At 30.9% G+C, this 24,123-nt stretch overlaps 1 protein-coding gene across 1 annotated transcript in view; it reads left to right on the forward strand.

Annotated features, from left to right (window-relative positions):
- Window positions 1-24,123, forward strand: part of Khc-73 (Kinesin heavy chain 73) — a 164,533-nt gene that overhangs the window by 27,238 nt on the left and 113,172 nt on the right. The window contains exons 5-8 of the mRNA XM_080169918.1: window positions 4,257-4,293; window positions 5,169-5,250; window positions 9,619-9,754; window positions 10,093-10,161. Coding sequence (XP_080026044.1) covers window positions 4,257-4,293; window positions 5,169-5,250; window positions 9,619-9,754; window positions 10,093-10,161 — 324 coding nt within the window. The remainder of the gene's footprint in view (window positions 1-4,256; window positions 4,294-5,168; window positions 5,251-9,618; window positions 9,755-10,092; window positions 10,162-24,123) is intronic.

Genomic DNA, 24,123 nt, shown 5'->3' on the forward strand with positions numbered 1-24,123 from the left:
TATAGAGTAGATCCGCTGCTTAATAAAGAAAATATAATAAATTAAGCTTAAAATAAAACCAAACCTCTACTATTGTTAAATTAGAATGGGTTAAATTTAATTGTTGATTTAAAGGAAATCGCCAACACAGATGACGTACATCCCTAGTTATAGAGTAGCTGCGCTACTTTAAAAATAGAATAATGATAAAGAAATACAATATTACAATATCCCTTAAAAATGTTAGATTGAGATGGGTTTGATTTAATTATAAAGGAAAGTGCCAAAGGTTTCTTCATGAGTACCATTATGAATATATTAACACACCAAATTCGAGAAAAAGAAAAACTCAACACAATTAATAATCATATGAGAAAAAGTTAATAGCTTTTCATCATTTAGGCTAACCTATTATTTGTATAATTGGAAGGGTTGAGAAAATATAATATTTATTTCTCGCATCGTATTGTAGACAGCTTTCCGCGGATAACAATTGTTAAAAAATATAACATTAAAACCAAATTTGTTAGCCCTGAGGGGTAGAAGGCCCGGACTTATAAAACTGGTATTAGTGTTATGATTTTTATTTATTTATTCATGGAAGATTACACGTAATAAGATGCTATAATTGATTCTCACCATGGCTGAGAACCGGTTCTAATCCAGCGGATATTAAACGGTTTCGAAGCCATTCTGGAATGAATAATATTATTTATGCTAGACTGTACATATTTTTGTTGTGCATATGACTATTTCAATCTATTAAACATATTTTTAAAGAAAAACAAGTATAAACAATATTAAAAAGTAGTAAAGCAAAGCGAAAGCGCTCTATCTCGGATAGAAACCAAATGATGCTCGATCTAAATGGTAATGGGAATCTTTAAAATAGATTTTCAATGCCTTTTATAAGATAGCTGTAAATATAAGCAGGGCCAAATGCAAATTTTTTAAAATTGGAATGTTTTTCAACCTTTTTTCCAATACATAAAGATATAATCTGATTTTAGCATCATTTTTAAATCATTTGGTCTATTGTAGAAGTGAATTAAAAATATTAGTTTATAAGGTTATTATAGACAATCTCAACTAAACATTAGACCAATCACAATAAGACCAAAATCAGCTCTATATGTTTAAAAGTTTTTTTGTAGGACCTTTTTAAAACAAATATAAATTGAAATATTGAGAGAAAGTTGTCAATTATAACAAAAATCAGGGATCTAAAGAGATCAATAGGGATAGACAATGGCCTATAAATTGATATACATCCCCTATGAGCATACACAAATTACCCCTTCTGTAGATTTAAATCATTCGTTGAATCGTTAGAACATTCGACTTAATGAACCTACCAATCAAAACTCATGTCCCCAAAGTTGAAAAGCCAACGAACAAGAATTCGTTATTATAAAACTTTTGGAACTAGTGTAATAAAGAGTGACCCCTCCCTCCCTTGATGAGAATTGTCTAAATGCTAGCTATGTATAATGGTAGTTTTATATAAAGATTATTCTTGATTATTCTGATGTTGTATTACAAGATATATTTGCTCTTTCAGTGCTGAATATTAAGTTTTTAGGATTTCTAGCCTTCAATTTGGAATAGAACAATTATATATAGATCATAGGCGTCCAAGGGGGGGGGGGTAATGGGCCATTTGGCACCCCCAAACGATTTCGGGGGTGCCGTAGGCACCCCCAAAATTTTTTGAACAATACCCCCCCCCCCAAAAAAAATTACCCCTACCTTGGGGGTGCCATAGGCAACCCCAACGATTTTGGGGGGGGGTATTTTTATCCCCTCCAAACCATTTTGGGGGGGTAATTACCCCCCCCAAAATAAATGTTCTTTGAAAAAAAAATTTTTGGGAGGGTATTTACCCCCCCCCCCCCAAATTGAATGTTCTTAAAAAAAAATTTTACTGAAATTTTTTTTTTGGGGGGGGGGATCTATGATGTAATTGTAAAGCACTGAAGATTCCATAAAATAGATACCTAACTAAATTAAATATTTCATTAAATAATGAAAAAGAATTTCTATAGGCGATTTCTTTGGGAGGATGTCAGGGTGTCTCAAAACTAGTTATAAAACTTACCAGGACCTATAAGACGCTTCACTTTAAAGTATAATCATATTGGTTCATTGGTTAGTGAGTTGATTATTGTATTTTTATGTTCTAAAAAATGAGATACTACTATGTATTTGAATAGTAGTGGCGCCCTTAGCCTCTAAGAACTCGTGTTTTCTAAAGGGTAAAAAGGGAGGAGAAAAATAGCCTAAAACCACTCAAAGGATTGACCTATAATAGTGTGGAACCATCATGGGATCTATATGAAGCTTTCCTAAAAAGGAGAACTCAGTATTAAAAGTAATGAAATCTGAAGCTATAGTCAAATAAACCTTACTTACTACTTTATGTTATAGGATAGTTCTTATTAACTTAATAGATTAGGTAGGTGCTTTTTTTAATAATTAAATTACCCCCCCCAAAATTTTACCCCTGGGGTAAATTAGTTTGGGGGGGTAATTACCCCCCCCCCCCCCAACAGATTTGGGGGGAGTATTAACCCCCCCCCCAACAGACTTTAGGGGGAGTAATTACCCCCCCCCCAATCAAATTTTACCCACGGGGTAAAAATTTTGGGGGGGGTAAAAAAAAATTTCGGCGCGCTTCGTGCGCCATTTTACCCCCCCCAAACACGAATTACCCCCCCCCTAAAATTTACCCCCCCCCCAAAAAAAGCTTGGACGCCCCTGATATAGATTAATCATAAAAACCTGTGGATTGAAATTTTTTTTTAGACTAGATAATGTTTTATTATTGCTATTTATATATTATACGCGTTTTTACTCTATGTATGTTACTAGTTGCTTTGCCCATAGCCTCTAAGGAGGGCAAAAGTTCAGGAAACCATCACAAAACTACTATGTGACATTTAACAAAGCTTCCCGGAAACGTGCAATCAATTTGGACCATTATTTTCTCAAAGCTTTAGTAATAGACACAATAAATCTTAACAACTTTATGCAAGAGGATTGATTAATTTTTTGAGTTTCGCTATCATTGATGTTGATATTTTGTTTCTTAAAGCACAGATCAACACTTCAGTTTTTATTGATTTTTCTTGTAATTCAGAAAATTTATAAGGAAGTAATACGTCTAATATATCTTTGTTGAGTCTTTAGCCCTAGAGACACAATTTACCATGGGAGACGTAATCAGAGACATTTATTCTGGTAAACAAATTATAATTTTTGGACCGAAGGAAAAAATATTTGAAATGAATTTTTCTCTTGCAAGTAAAATTATTTGTATATGTTTTTAAACAATTAAATTCAATCATATGTTTTTAAAAATTAATTATAAAAATACTTGTCACCCTCCTGACAATGTAGAGGATATGTGTGCAACAATTTTAAATATCTAGTATCTCTATATTCTTTATCTGGATACTTGTCACCCCCCTGACAATGTAGAGGATATGTATGCAACAATTTTAAATATCTATTATCTCTATATTCTTTATCTGAATACTTTTCACCCTCCTGACAATGTAGAGGATATGTATGCAACAATTTTAAATATATAGTATCTCTATATTCTTTATCTGAATACTTGTCACCCCCCTGACAATGTAGAGGATATGTATGCAACAATTTTAAATTTCAAGTGTCTGTATTTTCTTTATCTGAATACTTGTCACCCTCCTGACAATGTAGAGGATATGTACGCAACAATTTTAAATATATAGTATCTCTATATTCTTTATCTGAATACTTGTCACCCCCCTGACAATGTAGAGGATATGTATGCAACAATTTTAAATATCTAGTATCTCTATATTCTTTATCTGAATACTTGTCACCCCCCTGACAATGTAGAGGATATGTATGCAACAATTTTAAATTTCAAGTGTCTGACTTGAATAGCAAGGGACTAGATATACTTACAAAGGATTTTAAATTTAGAAATTCTACAAAATGTTTTAATTTTACCTTAGAAACAAGAAATAAAATTAAGTTGCTGTAATTGTATTCGGTTCACTCGTTTACTTCTGTTGTAAGTCATTTGAATACCCTTTTCTACAATCCGTTTATTCATTTATAAATTCTAGTTGATTTGCAAATAAAGTGCCTAATAGAGCATAGAACCTCCACCTTCGCGGGGGGTGGTAACCAAGATAGACTCTTTGTGACAGGGTTTTTTAAAATGTTAAATTGTTTACTATTTTATTCTTAATCAACCCTGTATGATATGATTTTTTTCTTTTCAGGGTTACAACGCTTGTATCTTTGCCTATGGACAAACAGGTAAAAAGCTATTTTTATACCAACCAATCCTGCTATTGTCTTTTTTGTTTTACTGTAACGTTTTTCTAACAATTTCTCTCTGTAAAAATGAGGAAAAATTGCAAAAAAAAAATAAAATATACTACACATTCTATTGAGAATAATAACCTATATTAAAAGCAAATATTTTTATAATTAGGGTCGGTCCTTCCGTTTGTCCGTCCGTACGTATGACTCTGATTATATTATTCATCTGATTTTTGGAATACTGATTCCTTCTACAACAAGGTACAATGTTATGAGCGAAGCATCTCTGTAATAAAGTCCTAAAGATGTAAGTATGTCTTTAAGCTGTTTTGCAACAAATGTATTCGCAATTTTGTTTTGACTTATACATTTATATTCTGCTTTTACAGTTCTGTGACTCTACAAGTGTTAATGTTTGTTTGTCCTACCGTTTCAGAGCTTCGCCTTTATGGATGTTGTCATCCTTGTTTATAAATGATGAAAAAGTTTTGCTGTTATTTGTTGATTTATTTCTAAATATTTTATAAAATGTAAAACACAACTGTTGCTCTAATTGTGCAAAAAGAAATAATCGATACTAACCTAGAGACGAAATATAATGGTATAGTTGTAAAAAGATAAAGGTCACTAATAATCAAAATGGCACAGCTTTAAAAAAGAAGTATAATATAGTAAAATATAAAAAAAAATAAAACTTCCAAATAAAAAAGTCTTATATTTTTTAGGAAGAATAGATGAACTTCTGATATATTTTTAATAGACTAATTATAGCTTCAAATTCACAGGATGATTTTATCAGAATTTTAAGGGCCCACATTCATGAAACTTTAAGATATAGACAAAAGTATAAGATAATATTATTTATTTAGGTTCTGGCAAGTCCTACACAATGATGGGAACAGATAATGATCCTGGAATCATACCAAGACTAGCGGATAACCTTTTTAAAAGGTAACAAAAAAAACTTTCTAATTATCTTTCTTTGTATTCAGATAGTATATATTTGGTATGTCGTATTTCAACTTTTTGCTAAAAAAAAAGGTATACTAATTTATTTTGGGTACTGACATTAGAACATCCGACAAAAGCACATTTTATTTCCACTACTAACTACGCGTGTCTACGATTTTTAGCCTTGGGTTTAAAATTATAAATGGTTTTTTTTGTTAAAAGTGGAAACATTAACATTTTGAAAAGAATTAGAAAGTTTAAGATTAGGTCTTTAATATATTTATACAACGTTTTCAAAGTTTTTCAATTTTTTTTTTGATGTTTTCAAAAAATCTTCGAACTTAAAAACAGTGAAGAAAAAAATTCTTCAATGAAAACATCTATTAATATTAACGCTGATCTTTCTAGTACTTCCTGTAAAAATATAGAATTTGTTTAGTATAAATATAGTTTTTAACTATTCGACTAGTTAAATTAATTTTAAAATGATAATGATCTCTAGTCATTTGTAAAGTTCAACAGACCTCTAAAACTGTGGTCTTTTAAACGAAAATTTAATAATTGTAACTATATAACAGATACGGCAAATGATAAACTATTGCATAATGTTTTTCCATTTTGATGGAATATTTTTTTTCTTTAATCCAATGCTTTTAGAAAATGCATCTGTCATATATGTAAACATGTTTTTTTTCTCTCTCTCTTTTAAAAAAAATATTTTTATGTAAGTTTTAGGATTATATTGTATTTTAAAAATGGCATTCATTTTTGATAGCAGAGCTATACTTACACTAGAATGTGTCGGTCTGTCCAATGAAAGCAAATAACACAGTCTCTATGCAGTCTATAGTATTTACACTTTTACCGCAGTCTTCTATCTCTATACTTAAATATATACCCTCTTGTCGCCAGGGAATTGATGATTTCGAATCTTTGCTCAACACCGCGTCATAACTAAAGACGTTAGATAAGATTTCTTCATTACAAATAACTTTACTTTAATCTAATTTTTTTCTAGATTAGATCGTTTTTATCTAATAAACAAATTGTCCTTGTTAAATTAGTTTAAAACGTAAATATAATTTAATCCCAGATTAAAACTTTTTAAATGTAATTGTTTTTGATAATTAAAATATTAGTGCACAAAAAGCAAAATTAATTAAAATTTAGTGAAAGAGGAAATTATCAATAATATAAAAATATACAAACATTTTAAATAACTTTCTACGACGTATGATTAGATGTAATTTTGTCTTGACTTATTGATAGTAATAATGGACTGAATCTTATAAAGTTTCTTAGGATAGCCTTAGAGTTAGGGTTTCTTAAGTCGGACATATTCTTTAATATCTATTCTAGTGGCTGTGTCTAGTATCTAGAGGCTCTATTATATTCTTTAGGGCATGGATAAGAAACCAACTCAAGTTTTGATTTTGAAAATAAAATAGCCTTAAACCATCAATGAACTGTGTGAAACCTACCTAAAAAAGAGAATTCAATCGGTTCAGTAATGTTAGAAATCTTAAGCTTTAGACAAAAACCTTATTTTTTTATAATAGGATAATATTAAGAAAACCCTAACTTCTGGGCAAGCAAAAGAAATTTTATAAGATTTTGGCCCTTAATATGTATGGCTTAATTCAAATTATGTCAACTAAATTTTTATCCTTTAATACTTATTCGAGATAAAAAAGGCCTTAATTATAAAAGTACAACTTCTTCTCTCTGTTAATATAAGTTTTTTATATGACCTTCTTAAAATTGGAATAAATACATATGAATATCAAGAATGACAACATCCAAAATCAGCGTCGCAGAGAAAAATGTAATGAAATATTTGGAAGATTATGCCAAATATTATAAATAGACGAACTTTTACAAGGAATTTCCAAACTCTAGCTATTGTTGATAATATTACCCTTATACATAGAATAAAATTGATATTGTGATTATGGACAGAGTGAATTGTTGAGTAGAAGCTTATTTGTCTGAGATTATTAGATTTTCATAGAGAAGCTACTCAATTTAAACTTAATACTAGAATGACGTCACTGGACTTCATATTCTCTATGAAATTGATCTCTCAGTGTTTGTTTAAAACAGTAAAAATATTGATTGTAATTCAAAAAATTTTAGTGTTATTTTTTTTATTTAAATAGCATAAATGGGGAAAAAACAATTTGTGCATGTTTGACTTTACCAAAACAGCTGACAAATCAAAACTTTAATCAATCAGTATTTTTACAATTGATATATATTACTTAGATATTTCACTAGATTTTCACTTACTCTTATAATTTTCCAGCTTATGCCCTTTTGCCCAATCCCCTCCAATCCTACTTCAGGAAAGTAATGACCAATAAATAAGAACTATAGAAGCAGCCTAGATTGGCGACAAATTTGGATTAATATTTTTCTTCACATAAATTCATTTAAGTATTTTTTTTAGGGTTGGAACTTTTATGATTATTTTATTTAAAGTTAGTTGAACTATGGCTAGAAATCACCAAATTATTTTTTGAAGTTTTATATAAACACCTAGAGTTCTTATTTTTGTCATGCAATATTTGAATTAAAGTGCGTATCTGTCAGTATTAATGTACAATATAAATATATATGTAGAAAAATAAAAAAAAATATAATATATAAAACAAAAAGAGAGAGTTATGTAGCAGATGTTCAGTTGTCTTAGAAAGGAAATAGAGAGAGGAAATCACGATATTTTTATAAAAAAAATAAGTATTTGAATTGAAGCGTGGCAGTAGACTATATATTAAAAAGCTCATTTCATAATCATTGCATTCATGAAGGTGAGTTAATAATTAAAAGAATAAAAAAAATCACTTGTAGCAGGAAAATAATGATTCTACTAAAACCATTTCTTCTTGAGAGTGAAAGTTTAAACACATTCTAAATGAATCAATTATTATTACGGTCTGAGGATTTAGTCACTGTTAAATAAAATAAACACCAGATTAGTTTTATAATTAATTTCACAAAAGTACTTAATAACTTCTGGCACTTATCACTGCTGTTTACAGTACATTAATAAAACTCAAGTTGAAATAATCAAAAAATAAAGTAAAGTATAATATCAAAAGAACAACCTTTACACAATAAAATATGTTCTAAATAATAAATTAAAACACAATTCCTAAAAATATATAATAGCAACATCACATTGTTATAGATCTTACTCATTTTATTCCAATAATTTACATCTAACCAGTTAGATGTGCAAGAGTGTGAACAGTACAAACGATTCATGGCTGGTTTGAACACTAAACATAACAATTGCTATTAGCATTAGTTACAATAAAATAGAATTAGATTTGAGTAATATAAAGCTATTCTGCAACATCACTTTGGAAAATAACAGATAACGTACGAATCAATTAATTTTCTAGGATCAAAAACTCACAGATAAAGATAAATTTCCCTCATTATATCTCCCTATTTATAAAAAAAAATTTAAGTTTACTATTTATAGAAGAGTGTGAGAGACATTTTTTAACGTAAAAGTTATCATACAAACAGTAGTAAATGTCAGGTTTAAATAAAGTAAAGCTAATGTACGTTTTATCTTTTGACGGACGTTTGAATATAGCGCGCTAGCTTTAAAAACTGCAACTTTATAAAAGCAGTGTAAAAATAAATTGTAATAATTTCTGTATTTACTGTTTTGTAAGATAACTTTGACGTAAAATGCATGCTTACCAATACATGATTATAATTAGATTGGCATTTAATAATATCAATTTATCTATAGCATATGTCTGTAGGGGTTTATCTATCCTTTTTATGATATTTAATAATTTTAGTTTGTCTGTAACATATGTCTGTAGCTGTTTGTTTATCCATTCTTTTTATATTTAATAATGCCAGTCTGTCTATTGCATGTGTCTGTATGCGTAGGTCTTTTCTTTCCATAGCCATTTGACTTTGTTACGACTGTTTATCCGTCTTTTTTAACACATATGTGTTTGTTGTTAGTATTGGTTTTGCTTCTCTTCTAATGGATATAATAGTCCTTGTATATTCAATCCTATTTAACATTTATGGCTATATTAAACATCTAAAATTGTAAGTGACAAAAAAACAATAGTTTAACTTTTATAAAGTAGGCATGAATCTACCATGCATTTTTTTAAATCCATATAGTTTTAACATTTTCACTAGTTAAATTCTTTTAATGCCTTTTTGTCATTCGTACGGCCACAATAACCTTTAAAAATGTTTTCTGCAAAATGTGTTGTTTTTTATGTAAGTCGGTAACGCTTATTTTTAAGTGCCCCGCTTCTACATTAGGTAACTTACTCCATTGCCATATATTATCTGATTTTCATCCACTTGTAAATTTATTTTTAGAATTGAAGAAACGAATACAAGTGAGGTGCAAGCTAAAGTTGAAGTTAGCTATATGGAGATATACAATGAGAAAGTTCATGATCTGTTGGATGTTAATGCTGCTAACGGCAATGGAAACAAAACGGCTGGATTGAAGGTAAAATTCCATAGAAATTTATCTGTAATAGTTTTCGGCAGCCTTATTCAACCATCAGGACGCATAAAAATATTATCTTATTTATAGTTGTAGATTGTATAATTCCAAATGTCCTTCGGCTATGGTTAAGAAAAACGTGATTTTTTCGGCTACCATTTAAGATAGATTTAAGATATCTCTGTATGGACCATACATCATATAATCAGTTTATCCTATAACAAAAAGTATTAACTTATTGCTAAAAAAAAAGGTAGCTGTTCTTAGCTTTTTTTGATAATTTACTGTTTTCTTACTTAATTTTTTTATATTATGATGATTTTAAATTCCTTTTCTCATAGGTGAGAGAAAACAAAGTGTTGGGCCCGTATGTGGATGGTTTGAGTCAGCTGGCTGTCGTTTCTTTCCAGGTATAATTATTTTTAATAGTTAATAAATACCTTCCACTAATATGATGTTCTTTATTTTTGTATAGTTAAAAGGGTACAAGCTAGTAGCCTTATTTTGTTACAAAGCATAGAACATACTTGTTCCTTTTATGATTTTGAGTGTTATTGTTCAGTAGAAAGGTTTCAATCCATTGGCATGCACATTGATTTAATAGGGAGTAAGAATAATGCAGACTTTCTTTATATCTAGTTTTAACTTTTACACAGCACTGGTTCATTCCAAAAGAGAATATATAGCTCTAAAAAAGTTTAGCTACTTCACATTTCCATATGCAACATAGATTATCAAATCTAATATAAGTTATTAAATAATCAAAAAAAGAAAGTTTTCCTTTTTGGACATAAAAAGATTCTAAAATAACTTCATAAATATTTTATTTTAAAAAGAATACATGTTTAATTTCTAAATTCTGTGTGTAACAAAGTATCCATTGTATCATATGCTGCATAATATCAAATGACCAATAAACATAATAATATGGATATAGTGTTGGAAAATAGTTTGCTTTTATAATAACAATTAGAATTTTACAAAACGTAGTAAATATATATAGAAGATATTTTTACCCTAGCGATTATCCAATTTTGGGGATATTATTCAACAATTCCTAAGAAAATAGCCTAAAACTTGAAAAGAAAAAGTAGCTTCCAAAAAAATCATAGATTACTGTCTTACTGAACACGAATATACACAATCATCAAGAGTTGAATATTGATGAAAGCTTTATAAATTTCTAAACCTGTATCCATATATTCATAATCTAATATGTGACCGACCACTAAATATTATCTAGTGTGTGCACTTCACTTTTTAAATTAATAAAGTAAATGCATCACAGCCCCACCCTCCCTCATCCCTCCTCCTTGCTCATGTGTACGACACGTCCCCCCAGTTCATATTACTCTTCAAATATATCATATGAGGTCCACCATGCAATAAAAAGAAACTACGAGGCTTAGATTTATTCTAAATATTTGTAACTTTTAAAAGTTATAACATAAAATCAAAATTTTTAATTAAACAGTTTCTAAAATGTTTTCAAAATATTTACTAATAAAACAAATAATTTTTATTTCTGATTGTTAATGTACAATAATATTGATGTAATTCCTGTAGCAAAAATGCACCACATAAACCTAACCTTTATCTTTGGCCCATTTTTAAAGTACCGCCCAAGTGGGGATCTCTGAAACATTTCTTAACCTACCTTAATTAGGCAACACAATAAGTATTTTTCTTGAAAATTTTTTGTCATTGATTTAATTTATGGTAAAGTAAAGTTGTCAAAATATTGTTATCAACAAACATGACTTTTTGAGAATCTACATATATTTTTCACAGATGGAAAAGCTCGAGGTACAACAATTTTGTCCTAAGCCAAATCTTCTTGAAAATTAAAGATAAAATAAGTCATAGAATAGCTACGTTACCAAAAGTCTTGAACAATTGAAAATAAACTGAATAAAGACTGAGTGGTAACTTTCTTTCCAAGGTTTAACTTTTTGATTTTAAAACTCTTTCACCACCACACAATACATTTAACTATTGGATTTTCTTTAAAAGATTTTTTGAATTTGAGAAGCCACTCTATAAGTTAACCTGTGGAACGGTCACTTGACATAATTGTCTGGAAAATGTCGATATTTTGCATGCCTACATTTAATTTTAATTTTTAAAGTCGACTATATGGACCTTATTAAAGTTTTAGATAGCAAAATATTGATTTCTATCTTGAGTCTTGATAATGTTTAAATTTTAAATTTTATACAGCAAGTCTTTTGATTTTTAGTGGTAATCTTAAATTTTGTAATTAAGGAAGATAGTTTGTGATAATGTTTTAATTGTTTGTGATAGTAAGATATTTGGTTGTTTCTATTTGTATAGCAACTCCTTTGATTTTTAGTTTGATTTCTTAATCTTGTAGGGATGAGAAACTATGTGGAGAAAGTTTGAATTTTATACAGCAACTCTTTCTATTTATTTCTTAAATCTTGAGATTTGTAAGGAGGATAGTTTATGATTATGTTTAAATTTTATTAAGTAACTCTTGATTTTTAGTTTAAATCTTAAATCTTGTAAGTAAGAAAGTATTTGAAGAGTGTTTGAATTATATACAGCAACTCTTTCTATCTATTTCTTAAATCTTGAAATTTGTAAGGAGGATAGTTTGTGATAATGTTTCAATTTTGTATAGCAACTATTTTGATTTTAAGTTTAAAATTTGAATCTTGAAAGTAAGAAAGTAAAAGATGAATGTTTGAATTTTATACAGAAACCCTTTTGATTTTTAGTTTAAATCTTGTAAGATGTAGGTAAGTAAGAAAGTATAAGAAGAGTGTTTAAACTTTATATAGAAACTCTTTTGATTTAGACTGAATTTTGAGATTTGCAAGTAAGGTAGTTAAAATATAATGTTTCAATTTTGTATAGCAACTCTTTTGATTTTAAGTTTAAAACTTGAATCTTGAAAGTAAGAAAGTAAAAGAAGAGTGTTTGAATTTTATACAGCAACTCTTCCTATTTATTTAAGATAGTTGGTTCAAAATGTTTCAATTATGTACTTTATTCTTCTGGATATCCAAATAGGTGTGATCATGTGTCTGACATAGTAGCTAGCAGTTGGTATTGACATCATTACCTATAAGCTAAACTTGATCTCTACAACTACACGACAAGTACCAAACACGTTATTTTTTATGCGAAATCCCTTGGTTTAAATAGAAATACTGTATGCTTGCTGTACAAAACTTTACCATTGTTAACCTACAATCGTAAGTAACGCCTAGCTCTATCTCTACTCCGTTGGGAATTTTATTCTAAGCAAAAATACTTTTACAAAACAACCAATTTTTTATTGCAACACGTTTCATAAGTTTTTTAGGGATCTTAAAGGATAAGACAATGGACGATAAATTGATGAAAACATTAGGAAAGTACCTAAAGATAGAGAGATTAACAAATTTTGGACACCAGTGTAAATTACAGTCAATTTTCCCCCTTTCTACAGAAAAAAAGAATATTTTTTTATACATATATTGTTTGTTGTTTCATTATTCCAATCTTATTTTCGTTGGTTTGTGAAAATTCTACATCTTCAAAGCTTCATGAAAAGTTTAGTTAAGCCTGTGTGGATCAAATAGGGAAGTAAGGAGTTACAATTTTTAAGAATGTAATAACAAAACATTTATAAGAATGAATGTATTCAACAAAAAGCTACTTCCCCTTTTCTTTATGGACCCAAAATATTGCAGAAAAATTTGCCTTTAGAAGTTGAAAAAACCACCACAGTTTATTTAAAGTTTTTATTCCGAAGAAAAAAAATGTCATTTCATTATTTGAAGTAAATTATTTATATTTATGGTCTTATTTTTTAAAACTAAAAAACGTGTAAAATCTTATTGTGTAAGCATACAAATCTTAGAACCCAATACGGTTACAATATAAGGTATTTAATCGATGAAGATTAGCAGGGATCGGAAGCCTCACGTAAGCCGCGTGTAAGCCTCAGTGAAATCGTGATTTTATCACTATAAAATTCAGCTGGATGTATAAAACAGCTCTTTAGCAGACAATCCTTCTTTCTGAAATTTTTTTTTCTGCTCACAAGCAGGTTTAAAACTGAGGCTTATGCGCGGCTTACGTGAGGCTTCCGATCCCTGAAGATTAGCTTATTAACTCTTCCCTCCTCCATTCTTTAGCTTTAATTATTAGCTTTATTAGTCCTTTTTACTAAAGAAAATAACAGTAAGATATAATTATTGTTAATTCTAGAAATTCTCAATTCTGTTTTTTATCGATCAAAAATGACTTTTAGCTATGTATTAGTTATCATTATTTGGATTGTTATTACATATGAGCATGATTTTTCCTGTTAGATACTAATGATCTTATTATATTTTACTTGCTGTAGTCTGTAGCGTGTTATTGCTGCGCTACTTCTGGAGACAATTGTCCTAGTAAAATGCTAAGCTAAGCTTATGATCTCAGGATATCTTTATTACTTACTATCGTATCAACTTTACCTATTAATCTTAACCATGACATCATATATATTTCTCTTCATACACTTTCACCAGTCAGGATTATGGGTGGGTTTATATTTTCTAGAGCGGCTTATATTCACTTCAGCAATTTAGAGGGTTTCGTAGAATGTTCACAGAAGCTTTTATATTATTTAAAGCCCCTGTTGGGCAATAATTAATATTTACCTAACCTAAAAAAAATATATATATAAAGGTACTGTGAAAATACGAAGACGCCCGCTACTTAGTTTTATTTCTATAATGTGCAATTTTCTCCCGTCACATAGCTGAAGCAAAATACATCTTTTGGTTTTAATACAGATAAGGAGGGGAATGTAAATTATACATACAAGTACTCAAAGTTTTATAAACATATTATCTCATTCTTTGTCTAAAGAATTTAGAACAATTTTATTAAAAATTGAATGGTTGGTTCGAACTAGCAGTGTTCAAACGTTTCAACTAATAATTTTAATATAAAGAAGGGGTAATTTTGTTTGTAACCTTTTGGGATGTTGTTCTTTAACACTTGCTGCAAAATTAAACTAAAGCATCTTAAACTTCCTCACTGTTATATACTTGGAAAAATAAGAAATATGTGAAAATAAGCTTTTATCACAGAGGGAGTAAAAAGTATATATCTCAAGGATCTTATACCTTAATCCTTTTCTTGATTTATGTATTAGACAATAAAGGTCGAGAAATTGGGGGCAAAGTAAAACAAGAATACCAGAATTGTTTTTCTTTGCACAGCTGATACTTTTTTTTATTTTCTAGTTGAAATAGTTAGAAAATAAGAATGGATATAATATTTGTGGATATTAAGACACCGGAAAGTTTGTAGTAAATTTTATTTTTGGTTGCTACTTTAATCCTCATTTATTGATCAGTACATTCCTCTACTAATAGGAGGGGAGTGAGTAGGGTAAAAGAGTTGATTGAGGGGGGGGGAGGGTTTTGTTATATTAGCCAGCTTGAAGGACCATTTTATTAGAGAAAGCGAAAATATGTTGCGAAATCTAAGTAATTATTATATATTGCTTGAAATAAGTGACAATAAAGTAGTGTAAGATTATAGAAAGCATTAGGGTAGCATGAATGAGTTCTTTTATATTTACAAAAATACATATACATAACCAACTTTTTTGGAAAGTTTTGTATACAAATAAAGAACTTTTATACTAAATAAGGTTTTTTACACTATGTATTTTTTACACTAAGAATCATAGTTTTTGCTGTCAATGCTTTAATTCAAATTTAAAAAAATCAGGCTCTGAAACCAAATCAAAAAACTTTCAAAGCATCCAAACGGGTTTTAATTTGAGGCTTATTCGCAGCTGCCGAGCCCTGACAAAATTATATTTGAAATAAAGAACATTACCTGTGACCAATATTTTTCACTTGTTTAAAGACATTATAACATACATAAACCAAATACTTTAAAACATCATTAATAAAATTAGAATAAACAAAAATAAAACTTAAATAAAATTTAAATTTTTAATATACGTAGCACACACATTTGCATTGGATGTAATGAATGCTGTGCAAACAATATTCATGAAAATTATATTACAACAACGGATTTATTATTACTTGGATAGTACACCAGATTATCATGTACTCTCATAAAGTGAAACTTGTAAAAGGCTAAACTAACGATACACCCCATCCCCACCCCTCCCAATGGATGAACAAACTGACAACTAAATGACAGGGGTAATAGTTATCTAAATTTACCCCAATTTTTTCGCTGTCGTAATATCCATTCTGCATCCATTATTACAACATTACAGCCAAGTATACACATGCATTTTGCTTCTAAGATTTTTTATCTTTATAGATGAGTTTTTAAACAATACTTCTTTTCAATATATTTTTTGTCTTAAACTTTTGTTTTATAGGGTATTCAAAACACATTTTTAATAGAAGAATTAAGAGATTTTCTCCCAAAAGGTTTTAGAATTTATTTTTCCACAAATTTTGTACTACTGTAATAAAGTAAAAGTTTAATAAAGAGTAAATTTTTCCTGTTTGGCTAGAAAACTTGATCTCAGAATATATTTCAAAACTTTTTACATTCATTATGTTCTACTAAGAAGTGACGTGTTCTTGTTGTGTAGTATAGCTCTAGCCGCGCGTTTTTTAAGATTAATGTCAACATTATCATCATTCACACATAAAATACATCAGAATAATAAATTGTCTTTCAATCATTATCTAACTAATTTACCTAAGTTAAGTTTATGTTTTTTTTATATTTTGTCTACATCTTACTTTCCCTTATCTTAATTAAATTAAACAAAGTTGTATACAAACTTCTTTACTACTTTCTCACCTCATACATAATAAAACATAGACATTACAATTTATTTTATTCTTGGATTAAAAAAAATAGCAATTGTATCTTAAAATAAAATTTGGGCTTTTTTAATAAGTTCATAAAATCATTTTATGACAGCGGAAAGTAAAGTTTTTTTTTCTCTTTGGAGGGTGGTGATACCTTCCCCTAAAATAGTTTTAAAAAACTTCCCTGGGCACTGCGTGAAGCTTTAATGTAAAGGAGAACCATATCGGTTCAGTGTTTAATGAGATCCATCGCTACAAACAAACTGACAAAGATAGACTTTATGTTATTTTTATATAAAAAGTATTGAATTATTCTTAGATAAAACTACATTCTATACTTCTTTTAATTCAGCCTGTTTGTTTTTAATTCTCTTTGACCCATCTTCTGTATGACATCTTTTTAACAATAATACACATTTATTATGGTATTATTATAGAGTCATAGACATTGACCAGGGAAACATAAGTATAAATCATATGATTAGTTCCTTTATTGTATGCTATTTTCATAACAAGACTGTGCAAAATCATTTTTAAAATCTACAAAAAAAAATTCCAAGCATAAGTTGGCCGAAGGGGAGTGTAAAAGGATGTCAAACAACTTCTTAAAAACTAAAATTGGAAAGGCCTTTCCCCCTATTTTAATCACCTCAAAAAAACTACATATAAGGCAAAAACCCTGTGCACGCTACTGTTTTCAAGCTGTTCCAAGATCTTAATCATAGAAAAATATCTCTATTTAAATGCACCTAAGCTGAAAGGGTATATATAGAATCACTCTACATATAAATAATTCTCTCAGGATAAAATATATAATTACTTTCTAATTGTTTCTAGATAGGAATCGCTACTCTATATTTAATATTCAATGTCCGTTCGTCCGTTCATAGATCTGAAATTTTATTTGTAAAATTAAAATGTTTAAGTTAAAACGAAAGATTTTCCACACAAATAAGAATTATCTTACTTTGTCCCTCTGTCCATTTAGTCATAGAGGCAATAAAATTGAAGTTTATAGGCTTAATTGACAGTCCCAATGTATTTTTCTTTGGATATTATGCTTCGCTGAACATGGATGTATAGATTCTTGTCTCCATTGCAAATTACCCCGAACACCTAATTGGAAAATTAATTGAGTTTCTGTATGTGACAAGCTAGGGACAAACATATATAAACAAGGACAATTGTGTCTAGCTATATGTGGCGCAGCAAGAACTCGCTAATAACATATGTATTTGTTATAACAAGGATGACAACATCCATAAAAGCGAAGCACTGAAACGGTAGGACAATCGGACATTAACACTTGTATAGTATCTGAACTGAAAAATCGGAACATAAATGTATAAATGTCGAATCAAAATTGTAGGTAAATTTGTTGAAAAACTGCTTAAAAACAGGATAATGTTTATGGACATACTTACATTTTTGGACTTGATTATAGAGTTGCTTTGCTTATAATATTGTTCTTTGTTGTCCCAGAAATCAATATAACAAAAATCAGATCAAACGGATAATTAAAACACTTGAAAATTTGTTGTTAAAAAAGTAGAAAAATCAACATGTTTAAAATGGTCGTACGGACATTCTGGTAATGATTATAGAGAACTACTACAGGAATCATCATGCAAAGTTTGAAATCGATAGGACAATTCTAACATGCTGTCTCAACCATGACACTTTGGTTGAGCTTGACTTCCGAATTAGCGGGAAGTTCACGAGATCAGTTGGCGAACATACAAACCCCCAATACCAGGAACCATCAAGTTTCAACAGCAGGTTTGAATATAGATTTATTGATGAAATTATTTCAAAGACCTGAAATTACAATATCAATTAGTTCATAATTCCAGTTATTTATAACCACGTAATCTTATTTGCTTTTTAAAATCATTTTTCTCTACAGTAAAAATCTTTGGAAACTTTGGCTTTAAAGGAAAATTATTTGGTTTAATAAATCATTATTAAATGCAACAATAAGGCACATAAAAATTACTAAAACATATATTAATCATAATTAAGTTTCATGCTTAGCTGGCTAAAGCCTTTTTAAAACTACATATAGTCGTCCTATACACCATTCTTCCTTATAAAATTAACAAATTCTACCTGAAGCTCTTATGGTTTCAAATCCCTGATATACTAGGGTCGTTCACACACTATGAGACCAATGATAGGCCCAATTTTGTTCTCCGAAATCTTCACACTCTCATATCTCATTCAAAAGTGAAAAACGTGGGCGCATATAAACAATCCATGCTGCGTCACTTTATGAAGGGAAAGTCAAAAAAGACGACATTTGCGCTTAATTCTAGGATAATGATAAGGAATTAATTTCGCACTTGATAAACACAAAGCTTCCTCGAAAAGAGGTTAAGACACACCCCCCGTTTGAAAGTCAAATTAACTTCCTTAACGAGATTCAAGGTTTTTTTGCGCTGAGCACTAGCAACATTTCTCACTAAACTCAACTCACCATAATCACATGAGAATGGCCACATCCCGAAAACGTGACAATTTTTGCTCCTAACTAAATGAAACCCCGTGAAATGCATACACAATATTATACTCCTCACTAGGACTCATAATACCTCACATTTTAGGATAGAAGGATGGGGATTGGTTTGTACCATACAACATTCCATGCACATGACAATCACAAGATCACATACACAAATCCTAAAATGGATAATCCTATTAATCATGATGTTGTAAATATAACAACTTATACTAAATAATAATCATTTCATAATCAATAGGTAATAAATCATTATTAATAAATCAATAAGTACCTACGAAATCAGGTCGAAATGTAAACAATAATGGTAAAATAAAACGAAATAAATCTTAGACAAGAAAATTAAGATTTATAGGTACTTAAAACTAAATTTGTTAAGCATCAAAAAGAGTAGTAAGAAAAAATGTTTCAAAATCCTTGGGCAGAAAGTTTTTCAAACTTAATGAATAAGAACTGTACTATCTTAATCAACAATAAACTTTTTAATACTTAAAGAATAGCAAAATAATAATATCTTCGTTAGAATTTTCATTGAAATTGTGAAAAAAAATACCAATTTTTCTTTGTAAAAAATATGAGACTTTAAATATGATCTTCAATCATTCCTTGATCTGAATAAAAAATGTTTTACTTGATTGAAATTCATATATATTTTAAAAAAATCTGCTAAAAAAAACTTGATTTTTTCTTGGAATAAATATCGAATCACGCAACCTCGACACATTTATTCCTTTTTGTTAAACTTTTCAGGTAAGTTTTATAATGAATTGTACTTTTGAAAAGAAATTAAACTCAATAAAATTAAATTTGAGCATATGAAATAGAATAAAATTTTATCGCATTTCATTTGATTCTTATTTTAGGCATAAAAATAGGCATATGAAAATGTAGCTTTTTACTAAAAAAATGTTCTTAGTTTTCATAAAATAAGAATCAATTATTAATCATAATTTTTAATAACCGCTTTTATTTTAATATCTGCGATAAAAATGAAGGAAAGGTTAATTTAAAATATGCATAGTTTATCTTAAATTAATTCTGCGATATTCATATAAATAATAATCAATATTTTAATAATATCATACATTGTGCTCATTATTATAAATGCTTATCTCATAGAAAATAGAGTTTACATTTTTAAACATGAACGAAAATATATGTACCTAGGAAATAATTGCTATAAAATACTTTCTCAAGGTTTAAAATTGCCCTGTCCGAAATCGCTAGGTACATATATTACTACGAATCTCTGCTCTCGGAATGAAGAAAAATCTTTACGCGTGGATTATTAGGAATCCTTGCCTCCGGAGTGAAAGAAAAAACTTTATTTGCTTACAAATTAAACAAATATCTTGATTTTTTGCGATAATCTTTTTAAAATAATAATAAGAAATATTTTAAACATTATCATAATAATTTTACATGTTGTGTTCTTTACTTTAATGCATTATCTCATACGAGAATCTGAGAAATAACATTTTTTAAGCAAACGTGAACCATGAAAAAAATACCTCGAAAAATAATTCTTAAAATCTATTTTTCTCAATCTAAAAAAAAAACTGCAAAATCATTTGGTAGTTAATACACACAGACTTTTGCTTTTCAAAATCATACTTAAAGAAACAAATCTTTTAAAATCTGCTTTAAAAGTCTAAACAATTTTGTAGAATTTTTGTGCTTGAATATGAACAATAAAATTAGTTGAATAATGAATACTTATTCTTTGCAGAACCTTTTTAGGTTCCCTTCACAAGCTTAATATATAACTTGTAATATTTTTTCTTTAAAGATCATTTTCACATAAATAGTTTATGTTGTAGATTAGATATGTGTGGTTTGAAATTTTTCAATGACTTTCTGGCGGCAACACCCGCCATATTTCCACCCGCTATTTGCAGGCCTCTTACCCTGTGTCGGGCGGCAAGGTTGGCAGCAGCCAAGTCGATTCTTGATTCATGATAGCACCAGGGCAAGTAATAAAAGTGTGACTGTCATAAAATTTAGAATCATCTACCGGCTTTTGTCCGGCCGGAACCGAAACTCCCGTCGGCTCTTGTCCGGCCAGAACCGAATTTCTTATTGGCTCTTGCTCAGCTGGAACCGAAACTCCCGTCGGCTCTTGTCCAGCTGGAACCAAAACTCTGATCGGCTCTTGTCCAGCCGGAACCGAAACTCCCGTCGGCTCTTGTCCGGCTGGCACCGAATCATTCAGCGGCTCAATACCCGCCGTAACAATATTCTCAACGGCTACAGTATCGTTACCAATATCATCAGGAATAACTGCAGCACAACTAACATCATTATCAATATTAGCCACGGCAACACCCACCGTAGCCATGTTGTCAACGGCTGCGGCACTAGCAGAACCAAAAGGTTCATCAGCAGCGTTACAAGCAGAACCAACAGGTTCAATAATAGCAGCTACGACAGACCCAACCGGCTCATTATCAACAGCTACGGCAGAACCAACCGGCCACGCACTCTTATCAACAGCTACGGCAGCTTTATATGCAGATTTCTGCTGACCAGCTCCATAGTCAGCACTTGTACAGATAAAACCACTACCAAAAATGGTTCGCCACAACATAGACTGGCCCACTTTCTGGTAGGTTGATGGAAACACGTCAGGATGTGTATTTCCAATGATGATATCTAAGCCTCCACTAATATATGTAAATCTTTCTGGGGGCATCTTAAATATTTCGGCGGCGGTTTCCGGATGGACCGAGCGCATCTCGTTGCCACCTCCGAGGTTAGGCATAACAGCTGCCTCAAACTCTCTCAAATTACCATCCCTGTCCTTCAGATAGAACACCACATTGCGGCAGGATGATTCACTACCGTCAGCAACAGAAATGTTTGTATATCTGCCGGTAGATTTCAGCTTCAACTTGTGGGACATCTTCTCAGATATAAGTGGTAGACTCGCACCAGAATCAAACATGACGGCGGCATGGCAGGCACCGCCACCAGGTGCTACAACTGGAACTATTTGCAGCAGGAAGGTACATGTGCTAGGCGCAAAACTTGATTTGTAGACTGTATTCACACTAGCACTAGCCTCATGCAACATACGACTATGATAACCGTCGCAATTATTGGTGCCACAGACACCAAGCTTATCCGATTTATTACAATTGTCAGCAGCATGACCCTCACACAGGCAGAGTTCACACAATTTATTCTGCTGGACAACTTTTTTTCGGTCAACAACATCCATCTTCTTAAATGTGGGACAACGGAAAATAGGATGTTTATCCTCGCAACTCTTAATAGGACATGCACTATTCCACTTGGAAGTTTTGTCCTTTCCAGCCCATCCATTCTCATTGTCACTGCGGCCAGACACTTGCGCGGCGGCAGCTCTGTCACGATTTCTCTTGCCGGCGTTAGTGTCATAGGACATATCACCGGCCAACATGGCACCCCTGGTCCTCTCCAGCAGTTCTACAATCTTCTGGATGTTTGGTTGGTTCATGCTACCTAGCTCCATCATAATTTTGTCTCTCAAATTTTCAGGGCACTTGTCTTTAAAAATATGAATAAGAGTTAGGTGATTGTAATCCTTAGCTGCAGAACCAACGATGGCTTCTACCTCCTGCATCATGCTCTTGAAGGTAGCAATTGCGCTAACCACGTCCACAGGTTTATCCACAGGTTTCATCTTGTTCAACTTAGTTAAAATCCTCATGAACCGGCGAGTGTTTGATAAAAACATCTGATCAAGAAACGCCCATTGTTCATTATGATCTCTAATCGCTGACACTTGCTTGCGTAGTTCCGGGTTGGTTATCACCTTCTCCATACACAACATCAGACTTAACCTCTGGTCAGCAAATCCATAACCAGAGCATAGATCCTTAAAGACCTGTTTAAAGTTTGGGTAATCCGTGTCAGTACCGTCGAACGACGGCAACAAACTGTTGTCCCAGCGCCCATACTGCGGGTTGGAACTCCGAATATCCACGGCAGACATACTTCTGGAGAGAATGGCAGGTGTCCCACTCTCATCCAAATTAGATGAACGACGTTCCATCTCTCTAAGCCTTCGGTACATATCACGTACTTCTTGGCGCAACTCCATGGAAATTTTAAGCACTCCCATGTCCATCTTCACCTTCTCAATGACGTCGAGGTTCCTGGCGACAGTGCTTGACCTCGCGTCGTCTGAATCATTGTCAAGCCAGTACAGAATTTTTGTACACTGCTCCAACGACGCATAAACTTTATCTGCAACAGTTTTCTGCTCACTAGCTTCATCCAAATCACGCTTGAACTCGCGCAGCTCACTAGTATCCACGGCAGGTTTTAGACTTTTTATTAGGTCAGATTGGTCTTTGACCTCACTAAAAATGTCACGAATTGATTTTAAATTCACATTTTCACATGAACTAAAACTTTGGCAGGCTTTTAGATTTTCATAAAACACTTTTATCTGTTCGTCAAACACCTCTAGCCTTTCATTGCCAATAGCGATAGCTCGCTCAATTTTCTGCTTTTTAGTGAGCACCATATTGATTCACTAGGTAATTATTTCACAGAAAAATTGTCAATGTTTTTTTTCATCAATACACTATATGCTATTGATTTATTGAAGAATGCTAACGCCTATTCTTCAGATTCTTTGAAGAATGCTAATGCCTATTCCTCAGAACCATTTGAAATTGCTTGTGCAGCGCCTTCAACCATCAGGTTATTTGAAACTCGCTTGTGCAGCTCCTTCAAACTCCATTCATTTGAAATTGTCTCAACCATGACACTTTGGTTGAGCTTGACTTCCGAATTAGCGGGAAGTTCACGAGATCAGTTGGCGAACATACAAACCCCCAATACCAGGAACCATCAAGTTTCAACAGCAGGTTTGAATATAGATTTATTGATGAAATTATTTCAAAGACCTGAAATTACAATATCAATTAGTTCATAATTCCAGTTATTTATAACCACGTAATCTTATTTGCTTTTTAAAATCATTTTTCTCTACAGTAAAAATCTTTGGAAACTTTGGCTTTAAAGGAAAATTATTTGGTTTA

This window comes from Acartia tonsa, chromosome 1 (genome assembly GCF_053477335.1).
Source record: "Acartia tonsa isolate MP-2025a chromosome 1, ASM5347733v1, whole genome shotgun sequence".
NCBI classification, from domain to species: domain Eukaryota; kingdom Metazoa; phylum Arthropoda; class Copepoda; order Calanoida; family Acartiidae; genus Acartia; species Acartia tonsa.